At 47.1% G+C, this 27,321-nt stretch overlaps 1 protein-coding gene across 1 annotated transcript in view; it reads left to right on the top strand.

The window, feature by feature from the left end:
• The window catches only part of LOC137776554 (transmembrane protein 132B), a 356,123-nt gene that overhangs the window by 270,982 nt on the left and 57,820 nt on the right, over window positions 1-27,321 (top strand). The window contains exon 4 of the mRNA XM_068563133.1: window positions 303-489. Within this exon, the coding sequence (XP_068419234.1) occupies window positions 303-489 (187 nt within the window). The remainder of the gene's footprint in view (window positions 1-302; window positions 490-27,321) is intronic.

Raw genomic sequence — 27,321 nt, 5'->3', positions numbered from 1 at the left:
TGGCGTCCGCAGGCGTGGGGTTGGGGAGGACCGAGCTGTGGCAGTGCCCAGAGATGCAGTGCTCTCTGAGCTGCTCATTCAGGGAAGGGCAGGGCCCTGAAGACGGATGGTCTGTCCACGCGGAGGTGTGGGCCGTCTGCGGGCAGCCTGTGAATCAGGCTCTATCGACACCGCCTGTGACCTGTTGAACTTGGCCGGCCTTCTTTGGGTTGACAAAGAGGAATGTGGCAGTTTATCGCGTTCTTGACATTCTGCTGAGTCTCAGGTTTTAAACTGCGCTTTACCGTGTGTTTGTTTTGCAGAACAAATGGCTCCTTCTATGAGATCCTGCAAGTGGACTTTGGAATTGACAACAGCAGCGGCCTGGCCGGCGCCCAGCAGATCACCTGGCAGGTGGAGTACCCGGTGGAGGACGCCACGAGGGAGCTGGTTGTCGCTGAGATCTTTGTCAGCCAGACCTCCTTTGTGGGCATCGTCCCGCTCGCAATGGTGAGATGTCGGGCTTCAGAATCAGTGTCACAAAGATGTTTTCTTCGAGTACTTTTTTTTTTTTTTTGCCTCGCGGTGTGGCATGTGGGATCTTAGTTCCCCGACCAGGGATCAAACCCTGGCCCCTGGCAGTGAAAGCCCGGAATTCTAACCACTGGACTGCCAGGGAATTCCCTGAGTACTTTTAATATTCAAAGAAACATAAGCATTTTATAATCTGCTGTTTTCTATGCACCTTGAAGTTGCTTGAGCAAGGGAAATACACTTAAGTTATATTTTATTTACTTGCTTTCTGTAACGCCTCCTTGGAAACTATTTAGGGCCTGCTGTGTAAATCCGCTTTCCTTTGTGGATACTGCTGAACTGTGTCCCGGGGAGCCCGTGTTTTTTATTGGCTCAACCTGTGTGCATCTCAGGACCGAGTGTTGTCCTGAGTGAAGACAGTTGCATTGAAATGCATCAGGAGTGTGTGGTGGGAACAGCCTCTCTATATGCTGAGTAAACAGCCCCGGGTCAATTGCCCTGAGAGTTCCCATGTAGCTTGGGGATTGGCAAACTCTAAAATGGACAGATGGACCGAAAGAGCCTTATTGGGAACTGACCAGATGAACCTGGATAGGGTCCCAGAGACCATAAAACCACATGTGTTTCTGTTTCTGGCCTGGGGGTGACCAGCTCTCTCCTCTGAGCTTGGCCGAAGCTCTATTCACAATCAGGCCCAGGGACCACCTCTGAAAACAGTGTCACGGACAAGGTTCCAGAGCCTTAAAGGACGGTGCCGATGGGTCACAGGGATAATAAACCCCGGGAGTGCAATATTGCTAATGCCCTTTCCCACACTGGAAACATCCGAGTACATTCTGCGCTGCTTTGACCTTCCTGTCTGGGACCAAAGCATGGGGGTTCACACCTAGCGATTCTAGGACAATCTGGGGGTACTTCTATCATCCATACTCAAAGTTGGATACCAGGGGTGAGATCCTTGCAAATAAAACCCTCTATCCTACAATGAATTCTGCAATTCCCGTATTTGTGTTCTTGACTCTTTGCCCCCAAACTCCCTTTCCCTGCGTCTCCCCATATCTGGCTCCCTCTTCTCGATTCGACTGTTAAGAGGCACCTTCCCCGACCAGGGGAGCCAAGCTGGCTCTCCATCCCCCTTGCCCATCCCTCTCGGTCCACATCTTCATCCTCTTCTATCTTCTTCATAGATATTATCAGTGTTTGAGGTTCAGGATTCATCATCTGTGTTCCTCCCCAGAAGGAGAGATCCATGACGGTAGGCTTCCCGTCAGTTTTGTCCACAGCTGTGTCCCCAGCACCTAGAACAATGCCTGGGGCACTTACGATTTGTCCAGTGAATGACTGAATCCCGTGCTGTAATCTGAGCTACCGGGATCATCTAGTCCTTGAAGGCTGGACGGTTGGAACTGATCCACACCAGCAGTGATCTGCGTTTTGGTTTGAGGGCGGCCACAGTTTGGTGGGAAAGAGCCCCGTGAAGGGGCAGAGGTGGACGGGTGCGGATTTTAGGACAGAGTGAGACAGTCCTATGTTCCCTCTCCCAGGACCTTTTCTGTCAATTCTCCAGATCGACCAAGATCTGGCTGAGGTTGTGTTATCTCTTTACTCGAAGTCCTTAGGATTTTGCTGTATGCCTCATCAGTACCAGTCAGTTCCCTGGGGCTTCTGCAGCCTCCTGCTACTTGTAAGGATGAGCGTCGTGCCCTTCTCTCGTGGGCAGGTGTCGGTTCCGAGAGGAGCTAGGAAGGGATGTATGTTGACCTGCCAGGAGGCTGGACCCAGGGCAAGGGGTATGGACCTGCGGTCAGCCCAGTACAGCCCACCGACCAATCCAGCTTGCCGCCTGCGTTAGTAGAAAAAGTCTTATCAGAACACAGCCTGTTCATTTGTTCTGAATTGTCTAGGTTTGCTTTAATGCCGTGATGGCAGAGGTGAGCATTTGGGACAGAAAGTGTATCCTTGGCCAGAACTTTAATTTTAGCATCTTGTAATAAAGTAACCTAAGGAGAATACTGGTGAATGGGGACTGTTATTCTGTTGTTATAGGGCTTCGGGGGATATTGTCTCCTAGCGTGGCCTTTCCCAGTGAGACCTTTGCTTGGTGAGACCCTGCAACGCTCTTTGGCCGGAGGTGAACTCTTCCATCCTGATGCTGCCTGAAGACCTAACTCATGGCACTGGTCTGAGTGGGGTGCCCCTCACTGGGTCAGGGCACATGGTGGGATGGGACAGAACCTAGGGCAGGAGGAGGCGGTGAAACTTGGGCGAGGATGGAGAGCCTGGCAGAACAGGAAAGCAGGCCAAGATACAGGTCGGCTCGGACAACCTTTCCTCGGCCGCCAGCACTTCCCCGTGGGGCTCATCTTCTGTCCTGTTCCTGTTCTTAGTGACAGGTGCCTGGCGCGGCCCTGGGAGGGGTCCAGCGGATGTGAGCGGTGCGCTTATTTTGGCTGCATTGCCGGCGCTGGTTTGTTCTCTGTGGCACTCGCTCCGCCATCCCCCATCGTCTCCCCCGCTGGGGCCGTCTGAGCTGCTTGCTTCTCCCTGGCTCCTCCAGGGAGGCTGTTGTATGTTTGTTGTGCTCACTGCATGTCTGTGACGGTTCATGTCTCCCCATCTGGCGGATCTGTACTTAGGGATGGTCTCTTGCATTTGGCTTTAATTCCCACTGGCTGGGAAGGGCCGGGGTTGGATGGTTGACTGGTGTCATGTATCGCAGCGCATCTCTTGCATCCCTGTGAAGAGTGGCTCTGAAATGACTCCAAGGGACCAGAGCTATTTAGTAAAGTTTGCGGTGGATCCAGAGTTGGTAGTTCATCTTTTCTCTTTAATCGGTTGTTTTAGCTGCTTTCCAAACCCGTAACTGCCGCAGAGTGGCTTCAGGGGAGAATTTTGCTTATTGTTCTTAGGGTGTAAGTAACTTTTATGTAATTCTTCCTTTCCCCCCCTCTTCTTCTCCGTTCCCTTCTCCCACTCCCCCTCCTTCTACTTCTTCTCAGTGGCAACTAACCCTGGACAACTTATGCGTGATGTAAGGGTGTTAGATTACTCGTCCATGGAATGTTCAAACGAAATTGGGCTTGTTATTGTATCAGAGTCTACTGAGGAGTGGAAGCCACTTTTGCAGGTAGGACAGAAAAACTTTAAGTGGAAGCACTCAGGTACACAGGAGGTAGGACAGATGATAAGCCAGGAACAGAACACAGGAGACTCAGGAACCATAGCCGGAGTGGGAATCCACCCACCCCTGGGCTGAGAGGCAGGAGGAGGTGATCCTGGAGCCCAGGGCTGGGGTCCCCTAAGGAACACCGTCTTTGGGGTCAGCGCCTCTGGGAGCCAGAACCCATCAGGGGAAGGCTTGGGAATGGATCTGAGGGCAGACGGGCTCCGGCCGATGCCCTTTTATTGTACGATGTGAGTCTGAGGTCCCAAGGTGTCCCAGAAGCCTGTGCATCCAGAACCTGGCCACGCTGAGCCTCGGTCCTGCTCAGGTCTTCTCATGGCTCACGCTTGGCCCAGAACGCTCCATTTGGTTGATGTCTTGTCTCTTTCACCTTCAAAGCCAACTCGCACAGAGGGTTCTCCTGGCCACTCCGGCTAAATTCGTTCTCTCTTTCGTCTATAATTCATGCTTACTTACGTGATGATTCGTTCACTGCCTGTCTCAGTCTGGCTCCAGTCACGAGAAAGAATTTGCGCAGGGAGAGGTCGATGTAAAGGATCATTAATTATAACAGGGACTAGAATAATGAGAGATTGCTTGGTGAGAAGTGAAGAGAACGCTGAAGAATATGGCAATGGCAGTCAGGAGTCTCCGCTGCCCTGGGGTGGAGTTAGGGCATCTGAGCCAGAGGCCTTCCCCCAACCCTCCGAGATCCAGACCTTGCTGGAGAGGGTACATTCACAGCCCGCTGAATGAGGAGAAGCTGCTGAGGTAGCATACCAGTGGAAACTGCTGGAAGTCTGGGGACAGCTGTCCACAAGGAGCTGTCTCATCAGAAGCACTCAAAGTGGATGCTGGTGAAAGCTGCAGGTCACTGGTGCTGCAGGAGCTGGATACAGGGCTGGGGGGGAAGCACCAGTGCTGGAAGAGTGCCCCAGAATCAGAAAGCAAACACGTTCCTACTGAAGTGTCTCTCCAGCGCCCCCTACCGACGTAGCGTAACTCTTGCCCATTGGCAAAGGACAACTGTTAAAGGCTCAGATCCATTTTCCCAGAGCAGGTCATGAGGGGTGAATCTGGAGCTAAGAGGCACTGAATTGATGACCAGAGTACTCTCTGTCTTCCTCCACTGGATCACAAGCTCCTCGATGGGAGAGACCCTGTTTGTTTTGCTCACCAGATGTTTTCTCAGCACCAACCATGGTGCCTGATACACAGTATCTGCTCAGCAAATGAGCAAATGGTTACATTTACCATCAGAACCTGAACCCGCTAGCTGGATAGCCCTCATTTGCTGTATTAGTTTCCTTTTGCTGCTGTAACAAATCACCACAAACTTAATGCTTTAAAGGAACACAAATTTATTATCTTAAGAGTCTGGAGGTCACAAGTCTGAAATGGGTTTCACGGGGCTAAAATCAAAGTGTCAGCAGGACTGTATTCCTTCCGGAGGTTCTGACGGAGAAGCTTCTCCAGCTTCTAGAGGCTGCCAGCATTCCTTGGCTCATGGCTCCGTATCACTCAGACCTCTGCTTCCCTCATCACATCTCCTTTTCTGACCTTCCTGCCTTCTTTTCCTTATAAGAACCCTTGTGAATACATTGGGTCCACCTGGATAACTCAGGATCATCTGCTCACCTCAAGATTTTTGACTTTCCCATTTGCCGTGTAAAGTAACACATTCACGAGTTCTGGGGATCAGGATGTGGACATCTTTGGGGGACTGTTATTTTCCTACCACTTGCCTTAGGCAGGATCCCAGCTCTCCCTGTCTTGGTCTTGCTCAGTCTGTGCACCGTGCTCTCCATCCCTCCTCCCACGACCAGCTTTCATCAACACCCCGACCCCAGGCTATTCCCTGAGGAGCTCTCTGGACCTCAGGGTCATCCCCAGCCACCCAGCACCTCTGACAGCTCCTGGGGACACCACACTCCTTCACCAGGGAAGCACTTTGCTCTGCATTTCCAGAGGACCCCACAGCAGAGCTGCCACAGGCATGGTGATCACAAATCTCTTAGTTTACACACACAGCCTTGCCCCAGGGAGGATGTGGACCACCACGGGCTGGGGCTGCGTAGGCTCCTGTAATAGCTCCACATCTTCCTCCTCCAACCTCGGGGCCTGGGAGGAGATCGGACGGCGGAGCCAGCTGGCCTATTATTCTCTGTGTAGCCTCAGAGCAGTCACCTAAAATCCCTTTGCTTTAGTATCCTGTGTGTGAATTTCCAAGTGAGAATACTTCTCCTGTCTATTGCACTGGGGTGTCAGATGGACCAAATGAGATACAACAAAAACAAACATGCTTAAAATATCAAGGCAAATATAAAAGCCTTGTATGCAGTGGGAAAGCGTCCCAGATAGATTGGAGCAGATTCAACTGTTACGTAGAATTAATGACCCTCTCTGCCTTGCCAGTTTTGTTATCCTATTGATTTACCTGGTGGGGGGGCAGGTGTCCATACTGACAAAATTTTCAATTGTTTTCTCCTTTGAGGTAGTTGGCAAGGAAATATTTTGGTCAAGGGTACAGGCTCTTGGGTCAACCTGCCTAGATGGAAATTTGGACCCCAGTGTTTACTAGTTTTGTCATCTTGGGCAAGTCACTTAACCTCTCCGAAACTCAAGCTTTGTCATCTGTAAAATGTAAAAATGAGGTTGCCTGCCTCTTAGAGTTTTATGAGGATTAAAGACGTACTGCAGGAACACAGCTGACAAAAATCCAGGGGAGAGAGAGGACCCCAAACTCTCCTTGAGATCCACTCACTCCACCCCCAATTCCATGGAACTCCTCAACCCTTGCTTAACCCACATTATTTAATAAACTCAAGTGTCTATTGTGAAAAAAAAAAAAAAAAGCACGTTGGCCTGGCACATTGTAAGCACTCAATAATATTTAGCCATCGTTATTTTCATCATTACCATTGTGCTGCCTGACCACTTGTAAGTATATGTGTCAGATTTTGCTGAAGGTCAAACAGAAGTTCAATCTCAGTACGGGTGGTGGATTCTCCACCTAGAGGAAAGAAAGAGCTCGATTTGATGAATCAGATACAGCCGTGGTGCAGGATGGAGAGGAGAGATGATGGTGGGTAGGTAGTCAAGGCAGCTGCTGCCCACTGAACATCTCACTCAACCTCACAGCGTCCTCTGAGGAGGGACTGCTATCTTGGGATTCAGCCCCAGTATTATGATTTAGAAGTTTGCTGCCACAGCGTGTGACCCTGTGTAGTGTGGGGTGCTGTGGACACCGCTTGGGTAGCAAACCAACCTCTACTTCAAGAAGGTAAATATGCAGCTTTAGGGGAAATCATGATAGAACTGGGGAGAGACCCCAGGTGTGGAAGCCAGGGTGGGGGCTGATGCAATAGTCCAGGCAGGAGGGTCTGTAGAAGGACAGAGAGTGGTGATGTAGTCATCCACCCACCCATCCATCCATGCATCCATCCATCCATCCATCTATCCATCCATCCATCCATCCATCCACCCATCCATCCATCTATCCATCTATCCATCCATCCATGCATGCATGCATGCATCCATCCATCTCTTGGTCCATTCATCCACCCATCTGTCCATTCATCTGCCCATCCATCCATCCATCCATCCTTCCATCCATCCGATGGTCCATCGATCCATCCATTGAATGATCCATCGATTGATCCATCCATCCATCCATCCATCCATCCATCCATCCATCCATCCGGTCAATCATTATACAATCGACCACTTATTTAGCATACACTGTGTGCTGGATTCATTACTTTTTGGTGCATGGAAAGGGATAAAATGGAATTGATGGAAATTTTGAGTTGATCACCAGGCCTTGGAAACCATTGTGTCTAATGTTTCCATTTTAGCAGACGGCACAGATGGTCAACACCTTCAAAAATCCCATCTTAAAAAGGGCAGTCAAAAAAGAGGAGTGTCACAACCTAGGGCAATAACGATGCTCTCTGCATCATCTTTAAAATCTAAAATTTAGAAATAGTCTTTGTGCTGCCCCCTCCATGGCTGGGAAATGCCAACTTTGTGCCTGTTTCTCTTCCCTTCCCTTCTTTTCTTTATGAAAGCACGAGTTTTCTTTTCTCCCCCTCCCTCCCACTCTGTCCCTCATTCCCTTTCAATTCTCTGCAGTTTTATGTCCAATTACCGAGCTTTGAGCTTAGAGATTTTTTCCGTGGGTGGCTTGGAGTTTAGGGTTACAGCCCACCATTCCACTACAGTTCTTAAAACTAAAAAGCCCAGCTCTTCTCATGCAGATAAAAAACACATTATCTTTCAAAAAGTTGGAATCAAAAAATGAACCTGCTTGGTGAGTTTCTAAGCAACTGGGCACGCAAGCAAGGAAAAAGCAAGAGATAATCAGACTCCTTTTTAGCCGTATTGGCCTGAAACTTTACAGCAAGGCCTGGGCACAAATACTTCTTTATTTCAAATAATATTCGTGTGTCTACTCTGTGTTCTAGTGAATGATGATGAACAGACACACAAGAGTCTCAGCCCTCCTGGTGCTTACATTCTAGGAGAGGAGAGTATGGAATATAAGAAACAAGTGCATCTGATCACTTCAGACAGTGATGTATGCTGTGGAGAAATTCACGCTGGGTCACGGAACAGAGAGACTGGCATGGAGGTGGGCAGTGCTAAGAGATCAGAAGCTGTCTGTCTAAGGATCTGGCGTTTGCGCTGAGAACTAACTGGTGAGAAGGAGCCGGCTCTAGAAGGCTGTGGAGGAAGAGCATTCCAGGCGGAGGGAACAGTGTACATCTTCAAGCAGAATTGAACTTGGTTTATTTGAGGAACTCAAAGAAGGCCAGGCTGTTGGAATGTGGACCGCAAGGCGAGGGTCGGGGGTGGGCAGGGGAAAGAGATGAGATTGGAGAGGAAGCCAGGGGCAGCTTTTGCAGGCCTTGGTAGTAACAGATAACCTTTCATGGGCTTTCCAGTGTCCATTTATTGGTGTCTGTATTAGCCTCCTCTTGCTGCTGTAACAAATTACCGCAAACATAGTGGCTTTAAACAACACAGATCTATCTTACAGTTCTGGACATCAGAAGTCTGAGATGGGTCTAGAGGACAAAATCAAGGTGTCAGCAGAGCTGCATTATTTTGGAAGCTCTAGGAGAGAATCTTTTCCTTGCCCTTTCCAGCTTCGAGAGGCGCCCACATTCCTGAGCTCATGACCCCACGTCACACACCACTCTGACCACTGCTTCTGTTACCATGTCTCCTTCTCTGACTCTGACCCTCCAGCCTCCCTCTTGTAAGGACCCTTGTGATCACACTGGGCCGCCTGGATAATGCAGGACACTCTCTCCAGCTCAGGATCCTTAACTGAAGCACATCTGCAAAGCCCCTCGGTCGGTCGTGTAAGGTCACATATTCACAGGTTCTGTATCAGGCAGTGCCTCCGGAGCTGTGTTCAGATCCTGCCTCTGACACTTAGCAGCTGCGTGACCTTGGGCAAGTGACTTACGTGTTCTGTGGTGGCTCAGTTTCCCCATTGGGAAAACGGCCCAGGGCTGTGGTGAAGTCACGTGTGGGAATTTCCCAGAATAGAGCCTGGCGTTAAATTAGTTGTCAGAAATAGGAGTGGTGGCCATTAGCTCAGGACGGTAGTAGCACGCAGAGTGGAGAAGAGAAGGGACTTCTGGCACCGTGGTATTTTGAGGTCATTGGATTAGACAAGACACAGGTGTGATGTGTAGAGAGAAGTTTTCACAGTGGGAGCCTGCAGAGCCGGAGGGGGACCGTGTCGGGGAGCCCAGGCTGATAAACATTTTGACTCTAGCTTGTAGGTGGGGAGCTATATCTCTGAAAGATCTGTTTTCCTTTCTTTTTCTTTGATCCTTGCTCCCATAAGAGGGAGGGGTTCCTCCTCCGCCTTCCCCATCCCCGCCGCCCAGGGCAGAGCCACATGAAACCATTTTGATTTGATTTGTTGGCACTCTGCTGCCTTGCTGTCTGGGTCCAGGCTGCTGGTCCAGCGGCTGCAATTCACTCCGCCTGCCTTATTGAAATTCCAAGTGTTCTGTACACCCTGTATTTTCTTGGGTTGATAGTCCTGATGGCACAAAACAATCAGGGGCTTAAAGCTCGTGAAGCTCCTGCTTCATGTCACGGAGCGTCTCTCTCCCTCCCTCTGTGGCTGTTTTCTTCTTTGCCCGTTTGCTTTTTGCCTGTGGCCCAGGATTCAGAGGGGGCAGACTTTGTCCTGGGAGTTTCCAGCCCAGAGCCAGCTCTAAGGAGGGATGTTTCGCCCCAGGCAAGGTCCAGCAGGCATCTCCTGGGCCTCTTGGGGTCTCTTACAGCTCCAGGGGGTCTTAAGTAATTCAGTCGATAATTCAGAAAGCTTTGAAGGCTTGTGGATAGGGTTTTTCCCTGTCCTTTGTCTTTTGTTTTGTTTAAAACTTAAAAGTAAAATCTAACTAAATAGCGCTTGAATGCATCCTCCTAAAATCTTACGAGTAAGTCTCAAGGGTTCACGGACTACCCGCATTTCCAACCCCCTTCCCTAAATGAACTCCGTTTTATCCTTTTATTTTTTTCATCCAGGGCTTTGTATCTACCTTCACACACAGATATGTGGCTGCAGACAACAAAGGATTTTGTTTTATACGTGGCTGTGTGGGAAAACAAAGGGCATTGTGCTGTGTATCACATTCTTTACAGCCAACACTCTGTCTCGGAGGCTTTTTCATACCCGTGTGAATAGAGCTGCCTCGTTCATTTTTAAAAAAACAGCTCTTTAGTTGTCTGTGGGAGGCTATTCCATAGTTTATTTCCCTACTGGTGAATATTTAGGTGGTTTCCATTTCTTTCTTTTTTTTTCCCTCTCTCTTTTTTTTTTTTTTTCTACTACCATGAATTTTGTAAAGCTCCACCTGGTTTAGAGGTGAAAAGTGGGTTCTAGATCATGTGCCAGAAGGTAGGGGCTGTTAGAGGCAAGAGTGAAACTGGTGATCAGTGAATAGTCTGTTGGTTTCCCGGGGCTGCCATGAAGGATTACCCCCAACTGCATGGCTTAACACAACAGGAGCGGATTCTCTCATAGTTCTGGAGGCCAGAGCTCTAAAAACAAGGTATCAGCAGGGCCCTGCTGCCTCAGAGGACTTGAAGATTCTAGGTTCTCCCTTGCCTTCCAGCTTCAGGTAGCCCCCGGCATTCCTTAGCTTGTGGCCACATCACTCCCATCTCGGCCCCTGTCATCACAGGGCTGTGTGTGTGTCTGCGTCTCTGCGTGTCCCCTCCTTAACAGGACACTGGGCCTTGAATTTAAGCATCCGGTATAACCTCGTCTTAACTAATCACATCTGCACAGACCCTTTTTCCAAATAAGGTCACATTCTGAGATTCCAGTGGACATGAATTTGGCGGGGGCGGGGGGACACTATTTAACCTACTACGGGGCTAAGAAGCGGGGAGGGGCTACACATAGGCCACCGACTTGCCAACTAAGATCTGGGTGGTATTTGGGGCAGCCCCGTCCTACACCTTCAACATCTTCAGTGCGATTTGATGTTCTGGAAAATGACTCTAAAAGGCCATTAGGTCTTTAGTCATTAACTCGGCTACAAAGCCTTCACATTCTGTAGTGTTGATTCGACTCCCATTTACCAGGACAAGAAAGAGATGTCGATGCCTCTGAAAGGTATGTTTGTGGAACCCTGACTTCAAAAGTCCATCCAGGTGACCTGCGTCCCTCTTCTTCCACCAAAGCTAGTGCGTCGGTATAATTACTTGTTGGAGATTGCATACGACACCTCGCTGTAGGAATCCAGAGTAAACCTGACTCAGCTCTGTCTTTGAGGCTTTTCTTATGTATAAAAAAGAGCAAGGTGGTCTGCAAACAGCCATTCCCTTGGCTATATAGTCAGAGTTTCACCTGATTCATCCAACCTGTTCACAGCTGAAAGGGGCAATTTTAGATTGTCCAGGAGAAGGTACGTCCAGTGGACGTACTTTACAAATGACCAGAAATACCCATCTTGGTCAGATGACATTGAAGCCACGCACTTTGTAAGTGCCACCATATGCACCTGTCAAAGTGCGGGATACAGGTCAACTCCCCACAGCCGAGCGTTATCCTGGCACGTGATGCCAATGAGCATATTCAGTAAACCTATCGCCGCGGTGGCCCCATAGCTGGATGTAGCTATTCTGTCATTTCCTAACTTACTTAAAAATAACAGTATAAAAAGGATTGCCCTTGGAGAGTGAACTGGAGTCAGCTAAGTGGAAAAGGAGAAGGAAAAAACCCATTAAGATGTTTGGTTCCATTGACCCGTGTCTTTCTGGTAAACCTTTGCTGACATATAATATCTGAAGATGAACGGGAAAAACAGACCCAAGAAGCAAGCCTAGGAATGAAACTGGTGGCTGTCAGTTAAAGGAACAAAGTGACGGAAGTCTGGGTGTTTCTGTTGCAGCAATGTGACATGACAAATTTCCAAGGCTCTGTCAATACCATGAATATTTATGACCTATCTATCTCACCAAAAGCCTCCGTCAGGCGGCACATCCAGCAAAGACTCCTGCTCAGGAATTGTTCTGTTTTGTTGGGTGATGAGCCCTGAATGACAAAATTGAGAGCAGTTAGGTGAAGGGTTTGTGCTTCTGTTTAACACGGAGGCTGTATTCTGAAGAAATAAATTTCTTTTTGAAAAAAAAATCTCTTTTACTGTTGGCGGGTGAACTGGATTATTTGTCACAAGATGGAGTTGCCCATATGCAAGCGTTTCTGGGTACTGACCTCCAGGGGCCTCCTCTGAGACTCAGGTTCCTGTTTTGTTTGCTTCTTTGTTTGTTTGTTTGTTTTTAACATCCTTATTGGAGCATAATGCTTTACAATGGTGTGTTAGTTTCTGCCTTATAACAGTGAATCAGTTATACATATACATATATCCCCATATCTCTTCCCTCTTGCGTCTCCCTCCCTCCCACCCTACCTATCCCATCCCTCTAGGTGGTCACAAAGCACCGAGCTGATCTCCCTGTGCTATGCGGCTGCTTCCCACTAGCTATCTATTCTACATTTGGTAGTGTATATATGTCCATACCACTCTCTCACTTTGTCCCAGCTTACCCTTCCCCCTCCCCATGTCCTCAAGTCCATTCTCTAGTAGGTCTGCATCTTTATTCCCGTCCTGCCCCTAGGTTCTTCATGACCTTTTTTTTTTTTTTTTTTTTTTTAGACTCCATATATATGTGTTAGCATACGGTATTTGTTTTCTCTTTCTGACTTACTTCACTCTGTATGACAGACTCTAGGTCCATTCATGAGGTTCCTGTTTGAAATGACAAACCAGAGTCCTGGCAAACCAGAGGACTTTGCCCACCTGTGTGCTGGTCAGTGAAGGGACAACCCCTTCTCCGCAGCTGGGGAAGTGTGGAGGCGTGTGTGCTTAAGAGATGTCAAGCTGCCGCAGCTCGGATCTAACCTGCCATTTACTTAAACTTTGTGGTCTGAGCCGGCCTTTGGAGCCTCAGTCATCCTATCTGCAAAAGGGGTATGTAATATAATTCCTACTAGGACAACCTCAACAGGTTACTTTGAGGATTAAATGAGGCAACATTATATGTGCAGTTCTTGTTACAAAGTAAGAATACGATAGATGTCATCAACTTCTTTTTATTAGTAACCCAGCATGCTTAAATGGGAGACATTTAAGAATAGTGGTGAAATTAAAAATATTTCCTAACAGGGTGGCATGGTCACTGACCTCACGTGACCCATGGGACTAGATTCAGCTTGTAAGTAATTGTCGAAGCCCCTCCCCTCCCCCCAGGGCACACCAGCTGTACATTGGCCTCGCCTGAGAGAAACGGCAAGTTAAAGTTCAATGCTTTCTTTTTTTTTGCATAGCTTATCGCAGAGTCCAGCACATCTTTTTCTAAATAACTTTAATTTTGCAAACTGCCAAGATGGCGTTTTTGATTGGCTGGAGCTCTTTTTCCGAGGAGAGGGGACCACAGGCGGCAGTCCCCGGGGTGCCCACTAGATGGCGCTCACAGACCGACCAGCTCGTGGCCGCGCTGGGCCTGCGCTCCCCTCCCCCAGAAGGCTCCCGAACACACCTGCCCCCCGCCCCCCCGGCCCAGTCTTCTCCCCAGTCAGCTGACTGCTTCATCCAGCCCTGTGCTCACTTGGGAGTCCCGGTCGCCTCAAGTGTGAGAAATGAAGGCCCCTCCCGCAGCCCCACCCAGCGCTCAGCACAGCACCTGAGACGCACCTGGCCCGCACCTGGCCCGCGGCCCCCGGCCCCTTGGACAGGTGCTGCCTCTCCGCCGGCATCACTGCCCGCCCTGCGGCTGGATGGAGCCTGCGAGTGGCTGCTTTTCTCGAAAGGCTTTATCATTTTAATTTGAAACAATACATATTCAGTATAAAAATGTTAAACATAATAAAAAAGCCCAAATCCCAACACCCCCCATATGACATTAGTTATATCGGAGAATCATCATTCCGGGCGGTCTACATCCATGAAGCCACAGCGAGAGGAGTGGCTGGCTGGATAGGTAGACGGTGGTTGGACACCGTATCTTATAGCAACGAAATCCTACTCTAAAGCTGTATTTTATTCGTGAAGGTGTTAAATTCCTTTTTATTTATAGATCAAAGAGGACAAAGAATCCAAAGTAGAGTTGTCGTATTTCATAAAAGAAATGAGCAAAAGAAGAAAAATTAGCTGACAAGAAGAGATTTTCATTTTTAAAATACCTTGGTAAATTTAAGAAAGAAAAGGTTGTAGAAAAAAACAAACCAAGGTTTGGAACTATTATTATTATTACTATTATTATTATTACTGTTACTATAGCTGCTATTGTCACCTCCACGTCCATCACCACACCATCTCTATTTCTTCCATGACACAAATTTAGCCGGTGAGGTCGACTCCTTGATTTGAAAGTAGAAGAAATGGCACCGCTGAGATTTCTTGCCGTTTGCCCCATCCGGATATTTATTGGTTTTGCAAGTTTTACATTGTTAAAGCCTGGAACGCTGATACCCTCCGTGGAGCCTAGCTGCGACATGCCTTCACTGTTAGCTCTCTGACTATGGGAAGCCGGTCTTGCTGCATCTGCTGCATCGGTCACCCCCCAGCCATCTGCTGCTTTCCATCCTCAGAGATGGTGCGTGTCTTTTATCTGCCGATGGCCCTTTTTTGTTGTTGTTGGGGGATTACATTTTTTTTATTTTTTTATTTTTGGCTGTGTTGGGTCTTCGTTTCTGTGCGAGGGCTTTCTCCATTTGCGGCAAGCGGGGGCCACTCTTCATCGCGGTGCGCGGGCCTCTCACTATCGCGGCCTCTCTTGTTGCAGAGCACAGGCTCCAGACGCGCAGGCTCAGTCGTTGTGGCTCACGGGCCCAGTTGCTCCGCGGCATGTGGGATCCTCCCAGACCAGGGCTCGAACCCGTGTCCCTTGCATTGGCAGGCGGATTCTCAACCGCTGCGCCACCAGGGAAGCCCCGGGGGATTACATTTTAATTCCTTTATTCTCATTGTAATGTGATCTAGAGGATAAATGAGGTTAGTCCAGTGGTTCATCCACCATAATCCCAACCTTCTTTAGAAACCGTAGCGCGCGGTTCCGATGTAAGGGGTAGGTTGTCGGTCATTCCTTCACACACCTGCCTGTGTGCCAGGCACGGGGGTGGGAACCAGGACGGGTGAAGGACACAGTTCTTGGCATCAGTGATGTCAACAAGGACTTTCCGCCCAGGAACAGAATTGTGTGTGTGTGAGTGTGTGTGTGTGTGAAATTGCTTTCAAGAAGGATGAAATATTCTATCCCACGATTAAAGACCAAGTTAAAACACTGACATCCTTGGCTGGAGTAATTGTGCCTTTATTGATTTAGAGTCAGCTGGAGAAGCTGCTGGTTCTTTTCTGAGAAAAAGAGCAGGGCACTGAGAAAGGACCAAGGGAAGGGGCGCCGTAGGCCTCGGGCGCACCCGCTCCCTCTTCCATTTTCCCAGAACCGCCGTTGACCCTGGGAGACGCCCACCCTCGGCCGGTGAAGGTGACGAGGTCCTGCCTTCTCTGCAGGAGGGCAGCTCGCAGGGGAGGAATAAATCAGCAGGCGGAGCCGTCCTGCTGGAGGGACCGGGCGGACGGGAGGGCTGCGCTCCACCCGGGAGGCGCGTCCACCTCCGAGCTCCCTGTGGTCCCCAGGGCCGCCCAGAGTCCCCGTCGGAGAGGCAGCTGCACCAGGCCAGGCTCCCACGCAGGGAGCTGGGGGCGTCGGCGCAGGACGAGCTGCCCTGCTCTGTCCCCACGTGGCAGGCGGGCCCCGACCTGCTGCTCCTCTGACCCCCGAGGAGGGAGGTCACGGGTCCTCGAGGCGGGGCTGACCCTGCCACGTCCTCCTCGGGGGGGGGGGGGGTTGTGATGCGCTGCCGCTCGGGGAGGTGATGTGCTGCCGCTCGGGGGGGCCACACGTCAGAGCCGAAGCGAAGCTGCTGGTGATGAGGAGGCGTCGTCCCCAGGGAGGAGGCCATCAGTCGGCACCTCCCAGGTGAAAAGGGGAAAGGGACAGGGAAACAGCAGGGGGCGCAGCACGTGGCCGGGTCCCCCCGCCCGGCGGCTCCACAGGCTTCTTGTCTGTGGGATCCTAAGCCTCCCGAGGACAGGCACACAGTCACGCGTTTATAAAACGCCACGGTGCCTGCAGACACCACAGGTCACCGGGCTTGACATCAGCTTCTCCAGCACCCGGTTCCCACGTGGATCGGTGGGTGGTGGGTGTGAGAGCAAAGAGGAAGGATGGAGACCGGAGAACAAGCTCACTCCCCTCATCTCCCTAGTCCTAATCTCCAAAATGCAGTGCGATTGGGTTTGAACCAGCTGGGTCATGATTTTTATATCCGAAGGAAGGACCCTGACATCAGTGGATAAGGTACACGTGATAGAACCCAGAGAGGAAAATTCCAAACAAGGCAAAAAAAAAAACACCAAAAAACCAAAGCAGGATCTCTAACAGATGCCTGCACTCCCATATCCACTGCGGCAGTATTCACAATAGCCAAGACTGGGAACAGTCTAAAGGTCTCTCGACAGATGAATGGATAAAGTGGTGGAGACATCCAATGGAATATTACACAGCCTTAAAAAAGAAGGAAATCCTGTCGTATGCAATGACAAGGATGAACCAGGAGGACATGATGCTAAGTGAAATAAGCCAGTCACAGGACAAATACTGTATGATCTCACTTAAGTGAGGAATCTAAAATATCCAACCTTGTAGAAACAGAGAGTACAGTGGGGCTAGAGGGAGGAGGAAATGCTGGAGGGATGTTGCTATTTAACAGGTATACAATTTCAGTTGTGCAAGAGGAATAAGTTCTAAAGATCTGCCGTACAGTTACTGCAATGGTCCAGGCAGGATGGGACGGGGCTTACACTGGGAAGGACACTGAGACATTATCAAGGAGCAGAATTGCAAGTGTGCTTTTTGATGGGGGACCCTTCGAGCTGGTTCCTTCTCTTGCCCTGCAAAAAAACCATTTGAGGATTCTGGATTTCATTATGAATTAGGAATGAAGTATTGATAATCAGCTACATTTGTTGTTACCAGAGATCCCCTTTAAATTTGCCTCTACGTAATAGGAAATGGTTAGCTTCTAAGAATAGATGACTGGATATCAGCTACGTTTGAAAGTGTCACTGCATGAGGCAGACTTTGTCTGCTGTTGTGATGTGTTGTTTATCGTCATGGAGATAAGTTGTGCTTCTTGTGACAATAAGCAATGTGTCACAACAGCTGCCAGGTGTTTACGGGTTAATCTCTGAGATTAATGAAGGCTGTTGATTCCCTGGAAGTCTGCCTTCCCGGCTCTGTGGACGCACCCACACTCTTGAGGTCTCAGCCTGCCTTTCAGGTCCTGCTGTGTGTCAAGGTGTTCCTGGAGAGGGTGCTTGTTCATGGCGCAGGCATCCGAGGTGGGAGCTAATTGTGCTTGTTCCTGCTCAACTGAGGCAAGAAGGTGGGAAACAGGTCAGCAACGCCCTCCTCGGCGATGGATTTCAGCCCTCTCTGCTCGGTGGGAACATGGCAGAGAGCTTCTATAATCTCTCAGGAACACTTGGTCACTCTATTCTCTTGATCTAAAGATCACAGATATGATGGAAGGTCTTCAGCACTGGCCTGGGAGACACATTTTGTTTTTTAGTTCATTCCTCTTTTGCTATTTTCCTTGACATCTCTGTTTTCGTTTCCTTTCTTGAAAATTCGGATTCTGCTAAAACGAACTATTGTAACCATTTAGCAAACCTTTTCAGATAGGTTGATGTTTCACTGATCATAGATTTAGAACACCCAGAACAGGGAAAGTTAACGCCGTAAAGAGTATTGTATTATCGTATTAGGATATGGAGGGAAATTCAGAGTACAAATGCTCCTGAACCTTCAAGAACATTTAACAAGCACTGTGCCAGTTGTCATTTTATTGCCCGTCAGCTCCTACTCTGCCCTTCTCTTCCTGCTGTGGGATCTTGGAGCTGGACCCTGCAAACATTTTGTTCCTTTGTCAGCTGATGCACTATTGGAGCTTTCCAGCAGAGGCCGCTGGAGAGACAGGGCAAGATGTAGCAGGGGCCAGGGTTTTCTAACTGACTTCAGTATGGTCTTGTTTTCGTCCCTGGTGGCACAGCTCCCAACAGCATGCAAAGACACTGTGGTGCACATTGTCCAGTGAGTTTCACTGGCCCACAGGTGGGTGACTTCGTGCTCACCTGCTGGGGACCAGCTTGCCCATGGCACCCAGCGTACTCTCCATCAGCAGTGGGCTGCAGCCCCACCCTCTGCAGTGAGTCTGAATCTCAGCCTTGGCGAGAAGATGCTCTTCATGTTTTATCCTTTCTTGGGCACTCTCCCCCGGCCCTAGAGCTGCTCACTGGGGCTCACATTTGCCATTCTTAGATTCTCTAGACTTCTTTTCTTCTCTTGTAGTTACCCACCTTTCATTAGTTGGAAATTCCCATCTTAATTTTTTCCTGATCAAATGACTGGTGTGGTTTCCGTCTCCTGACTGGACTCTTAACTGATACATTACCGTATATGGTTATGTATTAACATCAAGAGACATTAGTGGTTATTTCCCATAACCAATTCTGATTTGATTGATCATGTTTAAATAGGTTTCCCCAGGATCCTTTCAGGCTACCTTTTCAGTGAATGAAAGCATAATTTTCTTTAAGCTTACTAGAGTATTACAGATACTGAAAAGTAATCACACCATTTCTTTTCTGAACACTTGATGATTTAGACTGGAGATTCTTACTCTTTAGTTCCAGAATCATGTGGGGAGCTAGTTTTTTTTTTTTTTTTTAAGTAATATATGTTTAATCAAATGCCTATAAAACATAACATTTATATCAACTAGTCACTTGCAACTCAGCTCAGTAGGAGAGCTAGTTTAAAATGCGGATTCTTATGCCTCACACCTAGAGGCTGAGTACTTTGATTTACCATTAAATGGCCTTTCTGTGTATATTTTTCACACTTAATCCTTACAACCATCCTGTTAAATGCCTTGATTTCATTTTACTGCTTTATGGCTCAAAGAAGTATCTTGTAGGAAGATGAGGGGTTGGTTTGGGGCAGAAACCAAGCCCAGGGCTTTTGATCTCCGACCCCATTTCCTTTCCACTACACTGCTTTTCTAGCACAGAATGAAACCTCTTTTGTGTTTCTTTCATACACATGACGAGGAAGTCGAGTCAGGCAAATAATTTCATTTTTCAAAATATTTTTTTCTCATCGAAGAGAATTTGTGAAACAGAGACATTTGTAAAGAAGAAAATAAAAATCATCTTTTTTTTCCACTCCCTAGAGGCACGTTGTGATACGTGTAATTCCAGTTTCTTTTCTGTGCATCTGTCTTGTCTTTAACAAGAGATGATCATATTTTACTTTTTACCCTTTCGGGTTCTTTTGTTTTAGAGTTGGACCGATTGCTACCGTTGCATGATAAAGTTCCATAGGATTCAGCTTAAAGCCACAGTCATTTAGGGTCACTCATGCAGTGGCTGGGCAGCTGAGGCAGCTGGGCCAGTGGGGGGGAGTTCAGCTGGAGTGGTCGCATGGGGTGCCTCTGGCTCTCATCCTTCTCCTGGGACCAGCCTGGGCCTCTTCTTTTCATGGCCACTGTGGACACACAAGAAGACAAGCAGACTCAGCCATAAAAAAGAATGAAATGATGCCATATGCAGTAACATGGGTGGACCTAGAGATGATCATACTAAGTGAAGTCAGTCAGACAGAGAAAGACAAATACCATATGACAGCACTTATATGTGGAATCTAAAATATGACACAAATGAACTTATCTATGAGGCAGAAACAGACTCACAGACATAGAGAACAGACTTGTGGTTGCCAAGGGGGAGGGGGCGTTGGGGGGATGGATTGGGAGTTTGGGATTAGCAGATGCAAACTATTATATACAGGATGGATAAACAACAAGGTCCTACTGTAGAGCACAGGGAACTATATTCAATATCCTGTGATAAACCAGAATGGAAAAGAATATGAAAAAGAATCTGTATGTATGTGTAACTGAATCACTTTGCTGTACAGCAGAAATTAACACAACATTGATTGTAAATCAACTATACTTCAATAGAATAAATTAAAAAAAAAAAACAAGCAGAAATGCATGCAGTGCCTTGCAGCCTGGGCTGAGAATAGGAACGCTGCTTCTTCGGCCTGCTTGCCACAAGAGGACAAATGATTTTCTTTTTCTGCGTCTCGCCCGAGCCTCCTATATGCAAAGGAGAAAAAACCTCTCACTTTCTCCTGAATTCCTCTCAGTAATAGCTCCTGTCACTTTGCGTTATCTATTTATACTCAAGCTCATTTAAAACAGCATCTGATAAAATAACCTGTATAGTTTTCTTCACAGGTGACTATGAGGAAAAAATAATCATTATGTTATTAGATCATGGCACTCTATTTGACACGGGCTCTAAGCTCCCAGTGAAAGTGTTGAATAGCTTAAACTTCCCACAGAAATGGAAATGAAGAGGAGACTCCAGCCTGGGTTAATGCAGGTGCCTGGGACTCTGGGGGTTCACTGGTCTCCCTGGCGTGGGGGGGACTGGATTTTTTTTCTCAGCAGAGATGGAGAGAGGGGACCTCTGGGCTGAGGCTTGATGTGGGTAAATGTGGCCCTGCCCTTTGCCTGGCTCCTTTTTTTTAACCACTTCATGTTGTCAGCATGTTTTCAAGGTCTAGTCCAGACAGAACAGTGTAACTGGGCCCCTGAGAGTCCTTGTGTGATGTAATCCCATTGCAAGAAAACCGAAAGTCACACATCCAAAACCCACCTCATCACTCTCCCAGGCCCTTCCTTGTGTCCTTAGAGGCCCCACCAGATGGGTCCCCTTCCCTTTTCTCAGCTCCCTTTTCTTAGAATGTCACTATTTTATTTCTCTATAAGGTTCCCTGCACCTGTGTCTTGGACAATGGTTTAACCTCAGGATGTAGATAAACTTCTAGATCAGTAGCTTCATTGCTTCATTTCATTTCCTCTTATTTGAAATCCCTTTCAGTGGCTTTAGAGTCTGAACTGTATCCGTCGATGGAAATATCCGAATATTTCCTGGGGGGTGATGGGCACACTCCTGTGTGAGAGGTAAGGAGAGGAGCACGCGGTGATCCAGGCTGCAGAAGAGAATTCAAGCTCCGCTCCTGCCGAGTGGCCTCCCAGCCTGAGCGTGCTCAAGACTGCCAAGTAAGGTTGTCCAGGTTGTGCACTGCTCATGGGCATGGCCACGGCCATGTCAGCCACACTCCAGACATTGTAGAGTTGGGAACTAAGTAGGACAGTTGTATAGCAGATGGCAATAAAGGGCCTCATTCTAACAAAATTGGTATATTATGGCAATTTTCTGCAGGATGGAAGAGGCACCATTTTCTAATTTGCAATGAGCTAACAATAGCTTTTCTGAATAGAAGTTTTTTTAGGGAACGTATTATTTCCTGCAGTGATCCAGAGTCATCATTCATTCAACACTTCCCAAATATTAAATGAGCACCTATTATATGCCAGTCCCAGGGCGAGGCCAGTGGGATGCAATGGAGAGTGAAAGGAACAAAAAACCTAGTCCTCCATTCTAACTGGGAAGTCACCTGTGAAACAACCAAGGACACGCTTGGTTATGTGATCACAATTGTGGGAGATGCTATAATGGGCAAGTCTGGGGTGCTATGAGAGCAGGGGGTGGGGAGTGAGCAGATTTGCTGAGGGCCCCGGGGAGGCCCTGAAGGTTGATGAGGACCATGGTGGCAGGTGAGGTTGGACAGTGTCGGGGAGGGGGTCTGAAGGAAGAAAGCTGTGAAGGCTTAGGGTTTCCTGGAGACACTACAGAGCAAGTATGATGAGTTTACACAGTGCATGAACACCGTGTTAAGTAAAACCGAACGACGTCGGGAGAGAATGCTTTCCTTTAATTCTCTTTCAACCTTTTGATTAGGTCAAGAACGAAGTCTCTCTTGGGTTCTACTGTTTTTAACAATTCGTAAACATTTACTCATTTTTACTAGCGAACTAGTGAGCCTTTTGCCAAAGCCTTGGACAGGTAACAGCATCCAAATATCATTTAATAATAGTGCTTTAATTACAGGTAGCCCTGGCTTTGCATGGTGGTGTCAGACCACGTCAATGACCCTGCAGACCAACAGCATGCAAAGCAATCTTACTAATCAATGGGGAAAATTGTGTTTGTTTTGTGACCTTTAAAACGTTTTGTCAGAACATTAAAACCTCTCTCACTGTTGATTATAAAATGTATGGGGAAATGAAAAAAACCAGTAAAACTAATATTGATTTGGAAAAATTGTAATTTAAAACAGTAGCAACATTGAGAAAGTATTTTATTTCTTTGTATAAAACTTATCAAGAACATTTTGAACAGTGTTTATCTTCTACTCGTCGTTTAACTTACGATAGGAAGTGAGCATCTTTTCCGTGGTTTGGCAGACTGTCACGCTCTTCAGATCTAGAATCAGCTTCTCACATTTTATCCTTTGCACTTTCAACGTTGTGACAGATTTCCGAGGATTTCTTTAATGTGGGATTGGTTGGCTGGTGTCATCTCCTCTGGGACATCTTTGGTGTCTTTGTTACGACCACTTTTTTTTTTCATTTATGTTGATGAGTTCACCTTTGTTAAGTTCCTCTAACTCCATAGCTGTAGTCTCTGGACTCTGATAGTGTCAACATTTGCTCCACCAGCCAGCTATTTTCTGCTGTGACTCCATCCACATTTAATTTTAAGTTTACTTTCAGCATCATTGCTTTTCATTTCTTTGCCGCATCTTCAACTCTGTTGGCCTATCCCACCTTTTGAAGATCCAGTTTGGCAGGTGGTCTTATCACTGAGAGACAAGGAGACAACACACTTTCATACTTTGCTGTCTGGGTGTGAACTGAATAACAGATGCACTGTTATCAGCCACCAGCAGACTGTGAAGTAACTGATGTGATTGGTCACTCATAATGACATCCATCTCTTTATTCACATAGTAATTTGTGGGCTGAAGAGCTAGCAAATGAGAAGAACTAGCTAGAAGTTTGTACTTTATATATTTACTCGAAGTTTGTACTTTAGATATTTTAGTGAATAGAGTAGATCTTGGTAACTGAAAATTGAAGTGTGTTGTAGGGGAGATTTGTGTTATTTAACTAAACTGTGGTAACTGACATCTGTGCATGGCAGAACTTTGCAAAGCAGGGACTGCCTGTATATTTAGGTTTTTTTTGTTATTAAGATATAGTGGATGCACAATATTATATGTTTCAGGTGTACAACATAGCGATTCACAAGTTTTGAATGTTATATTCTAGTTCTGAATATTTAGTTTTAAGTTTCTTTTTATTTGTGGCAAGTAATGCTGACCCTTTCCACCCTTTCCATGTATGCTACAGAAAATGTCTTTTAACAAGTACCATATGACCACTTATATGTGGAATCTAAAATATGACACAAATGGACTTATCTATGAGACAGAAACAGACTCGCAGACATAGAGAACAGACTTGTGGTTGCCGAGGGGAGGGAAGTGAGGGAGGGATGGATTGGGAGTTTGGGATTAGCAGATGCAAACTATTATATATAGAATAGATAAACAACAAGGTCCTACTGTAGAGCACAGGGAACTTTATTCAGTATCCTGTGGTAAACCATAATGCAAAAGAATATGAAAAAGAATATATGTATGTGTATAACTGAATCACTTTGCCGTATACCAGAAACTAATACAACATTGTGAATCAACTATACTTCAATAAAATAAATTTTTAAAAAAAGAAAGAAAACATCTTTTAGGGACTTCCCTGGTGGTCCAGTGGGTAAGTCTCCACGCTCCCAATGCAGTGGGCCCGGGTTCGATCCCTGGTCAGGGAACTGGATCCCGCATGCAAGCCACAGCTAAGAGTTTGCATGCCACAACTAAGAGTCCGCATGCCCCAACTAAAAAAAAAAAAAAAGAAAAAGAAAAAAAGATCCTGCATGATGCAATTAAGACCTGGCACAGCCTAAATAAATATTTTTTAAAAAGTCTTTTACAAATATGTATGTTTAAGTATCTAAGTAAAATCCTATAAAATGTGAATTGATTCAAAGAAATATTGATTATGGCCCATGATTATGGCAAACATTTTGAGGACCATGCATGAAGGACTATAGTTTGGGAAATGCTGCTTGGGTACCAGTGGCTGGACGCAGGAGTGGTTGTGGTCCCTAAGGAAATGTCTCGTGGAATATAGGTGGCTTTCTCTACTCTCTTCCCCCAAATACTGCCTACGGGGCTGTCCTGGGCAAATCTAGGTACTGGTTCCCATCATCACTTCCTCCAATTTGCCTGATCTAAGTATACAGCCCCACAGGGAAATATGGGATTATTCTATGCACATTTCTTTGTAAAATCATGACATATCTCTAGGCTGATACATGGAGACCCGAAACAGTTTTCTTCCTAAATAGCCACATAAAATTTCATAGGATGAGCATAATTTATTTAATCAATCTTCTTTTGTTACACAAAAGAAGGGATTGTTTTTCCTCCCTCCCTCCCCCTTCATTCCCTCCTTCCTTCCTTCCTTCCTCCCTCCCTCCCTCCTTCCCTCTCTCTCTCTCTCCTCCTTCCTTCCTTCCTTCCTTCCTTTCTTTCTTTCTCTCCTCCTTTCATTTTTTGCACTGCAAACAGTAATGGAACAAATAAATTTTATACAGATCCTTATTACTGGGATTGCTGGATCAAAGAACTGTGAATTATTCATTATAAATGATATTTCCAGGCTCATATTCCCATCAGCAGCATATGAAAGGGTCCACTGTGTCTCTTCTTTGCCAGCACAGTATATTTTCATTCTTGACAATGTTGGCAACATGATCGGAGGGTGGAGGAGTTGATTTCTTAGGTGTCTAGCAGGTTCAACGTTCTGTAGTTCTCACTGGGAAATTCAGACATTGACATGTCAAAATGGGGTTAATGGTTTAGCATTACAGAAAGTTTCTTTCCTTTGAAAAAGGAGTTGGGCTTGGTTCCTTAAAAAACCATTGTTTTGATCTTGTCAAACATTTGTCAACACATCCTTTGAAGCATTTAACTTAGTATCTGTGAAGAAAGAAGGGGTGCTTGAGAAGATTCCACATAATTGTGGAGCTATAACACATTGAGTTGAATTTTTATCCACCTAGGTCTTTTTGGGCCAGAGGAATCATTCCTGTCACAATTAGGAATTTCCCCTTTGAGCACTTCCGTGGCCAAAGTCTCAGGGGAAGGAGGAGTGATAGTCTGTTTCGCTATGACAAAAGGATGCATGCAGCTCTTGAAGAAAACAGGCATTTGAGATTCCTGTCTGCAACCTCTATATCATCCTGCTGAGGTTATGGAGTCCAGTCTTTACACTTGGAATCCTCTTTATTTTAAAGGCTGTAAGCACTCAATAACCAAGCTTCAAAATACATAAAGCAAAAGTTTCCACAACTGAGAGGAGAAATAAATAAATAAATCTACAATTGTAATTGGACGTTTAAATACTTCTCCCTCAGTAATTGCTAGAACAAGTAGGCAGAAATTCAGTAAGTTGGGTCTTTGCGAAAACAAGTCATTTATCTAAGTCCATTCAGGGAGGGGAAGGTCCAGCATTCCAGGTCAAGAAAGACCCCACAGTCTTCCCTGTACTACAGTATATACACATACACTGTATATGTAGAATGTATCTACAGTGTACTGCCACACTGCAGATATATTCAATCCCTTACTAAAATAAGTCATAACAAAACTGCCCCAGTAGAAATATTTCCCTGGAAGATAGACGGCATAGGTTCCTGCTCTGAGAAGATCTCATAACCAGCTCTGAGACCTTGGGCAGGCCAGGTGCCCTCTTGGAGCCTCAGTTTCCTCCTCTGTATGATGGGAATGGTCCTATCTTCCCTGCTTATTACCTCCCAGGGATGCTGTGGATCTCTCTCTCTCTTTTTTTAAAAAAAATAAATTTATTTATTTATTTTTGGCTGCATTGGGTCTGCGTTGCTGCGAGCGGGCTTTCTCTAGTTGCGGCGAGCGGGGGCTACTCTTCGTTGCGGTGCACGTGCTTCTCATTTTGGTGGCTTCTCTTTGTTGCCGAGCACGGGCTCCAGGTGCACGGGCTCAGTAGTTGTGGCTCGCGGGCTCTAGAGCGCAGGCTCAGTAGTTGTGGCGCACGGGCTTAGTTGCTCCCCGGCATGTGGGGTCTTCCTGGACCAGGGCTCGAACCCATGTCTCCTGCCTTGGCAGGCAGCTTCTTAACCACTGCACCACCAGGGAAGTCCAACGCTTGGACTTCAAGTGAATCTCTTGATGTAAAGGTGGTGTGAATGGCATGGGTGCTGTGGAAGTGAAGTCACAATTACTTTCAGGGGAGGGAGGTGTCACGTGTAATTAGGAGAAAAAATTGATTAGAGCTCACTGAGCACACACCGTGGTGACCCTGGGGCTCTGTTATACACGGGAGTGTTGGTCTGGTCTCTAATTGAGACTGACGTCCTAAGCGACGATCACTCTCTTAATTAGGCAGTAACTGGATTTAGGCCAGTACTGACTACGTTGTTTCAGAGTCTACCTGCAAATCAGATAAGCGTCAGGAGCATGTGGTGTCTCCATTTTTAAGGAGCCACTGAAAAGGACTTGCATTCCAGCCCTGCCAGCTTCTTAAACACAGCACGAGGAAGTCAGCCCCAACTCAGAGGCACGAAGTGAGGTTTAGAGCCGAGTCTCTAAAGCCTTTGGATCAGCCAGGAGGCTGCTGTTTACAAGTTACAGGAACCTGATCTGATTGGACCAGCCAGGGTCACGTGCCAGTCCTTGAATCAATCGCTGGGGCAAGAGGGATGCCAGAGGCTGATTGGCTGTAGTCCTGAGTCCCAGAATGCATTTCTGGAACAGGTGGTGGCATCAGCCCTGTGGGAGCAACAAGGGCTGAGAGGGGTCAGGGGTCAAGTTCCCAGGATGGCAGAGAATCAGGGCCGACTTGGGGCCAGTGCTTAACTGACCACAGGAGTCTGGGCATGGCCAGTGTCCCGCTTGCGGAAATAGTGTCACTCTGTCCTCTCTCTCTTTGGGGTTTTGATGGCCCTTCAAAAATAGTTTCCAAA

The sequence above is a fragment of the Eschrichtius robustus genome, chromosome 14 (genome assembly GCF_028021215.1).
Source record: "Eschrichtius robustus isolate mEscRob2 chromosome 14, mEscRob2.pri, whole genome shotgun sequence".
Lineage (NCBI taxonomy): Eukaryota > Metazoa > Chordata > Mammalia > Artiodactyla > Eschrichtiidae > Eschrichtius > Eschrichtius robustus.
The sequence above is the reverse complement of the archived record's forward strand: the minus strand, read 5'-3'. Positions and strand labels throughout refer to the sequence as shown.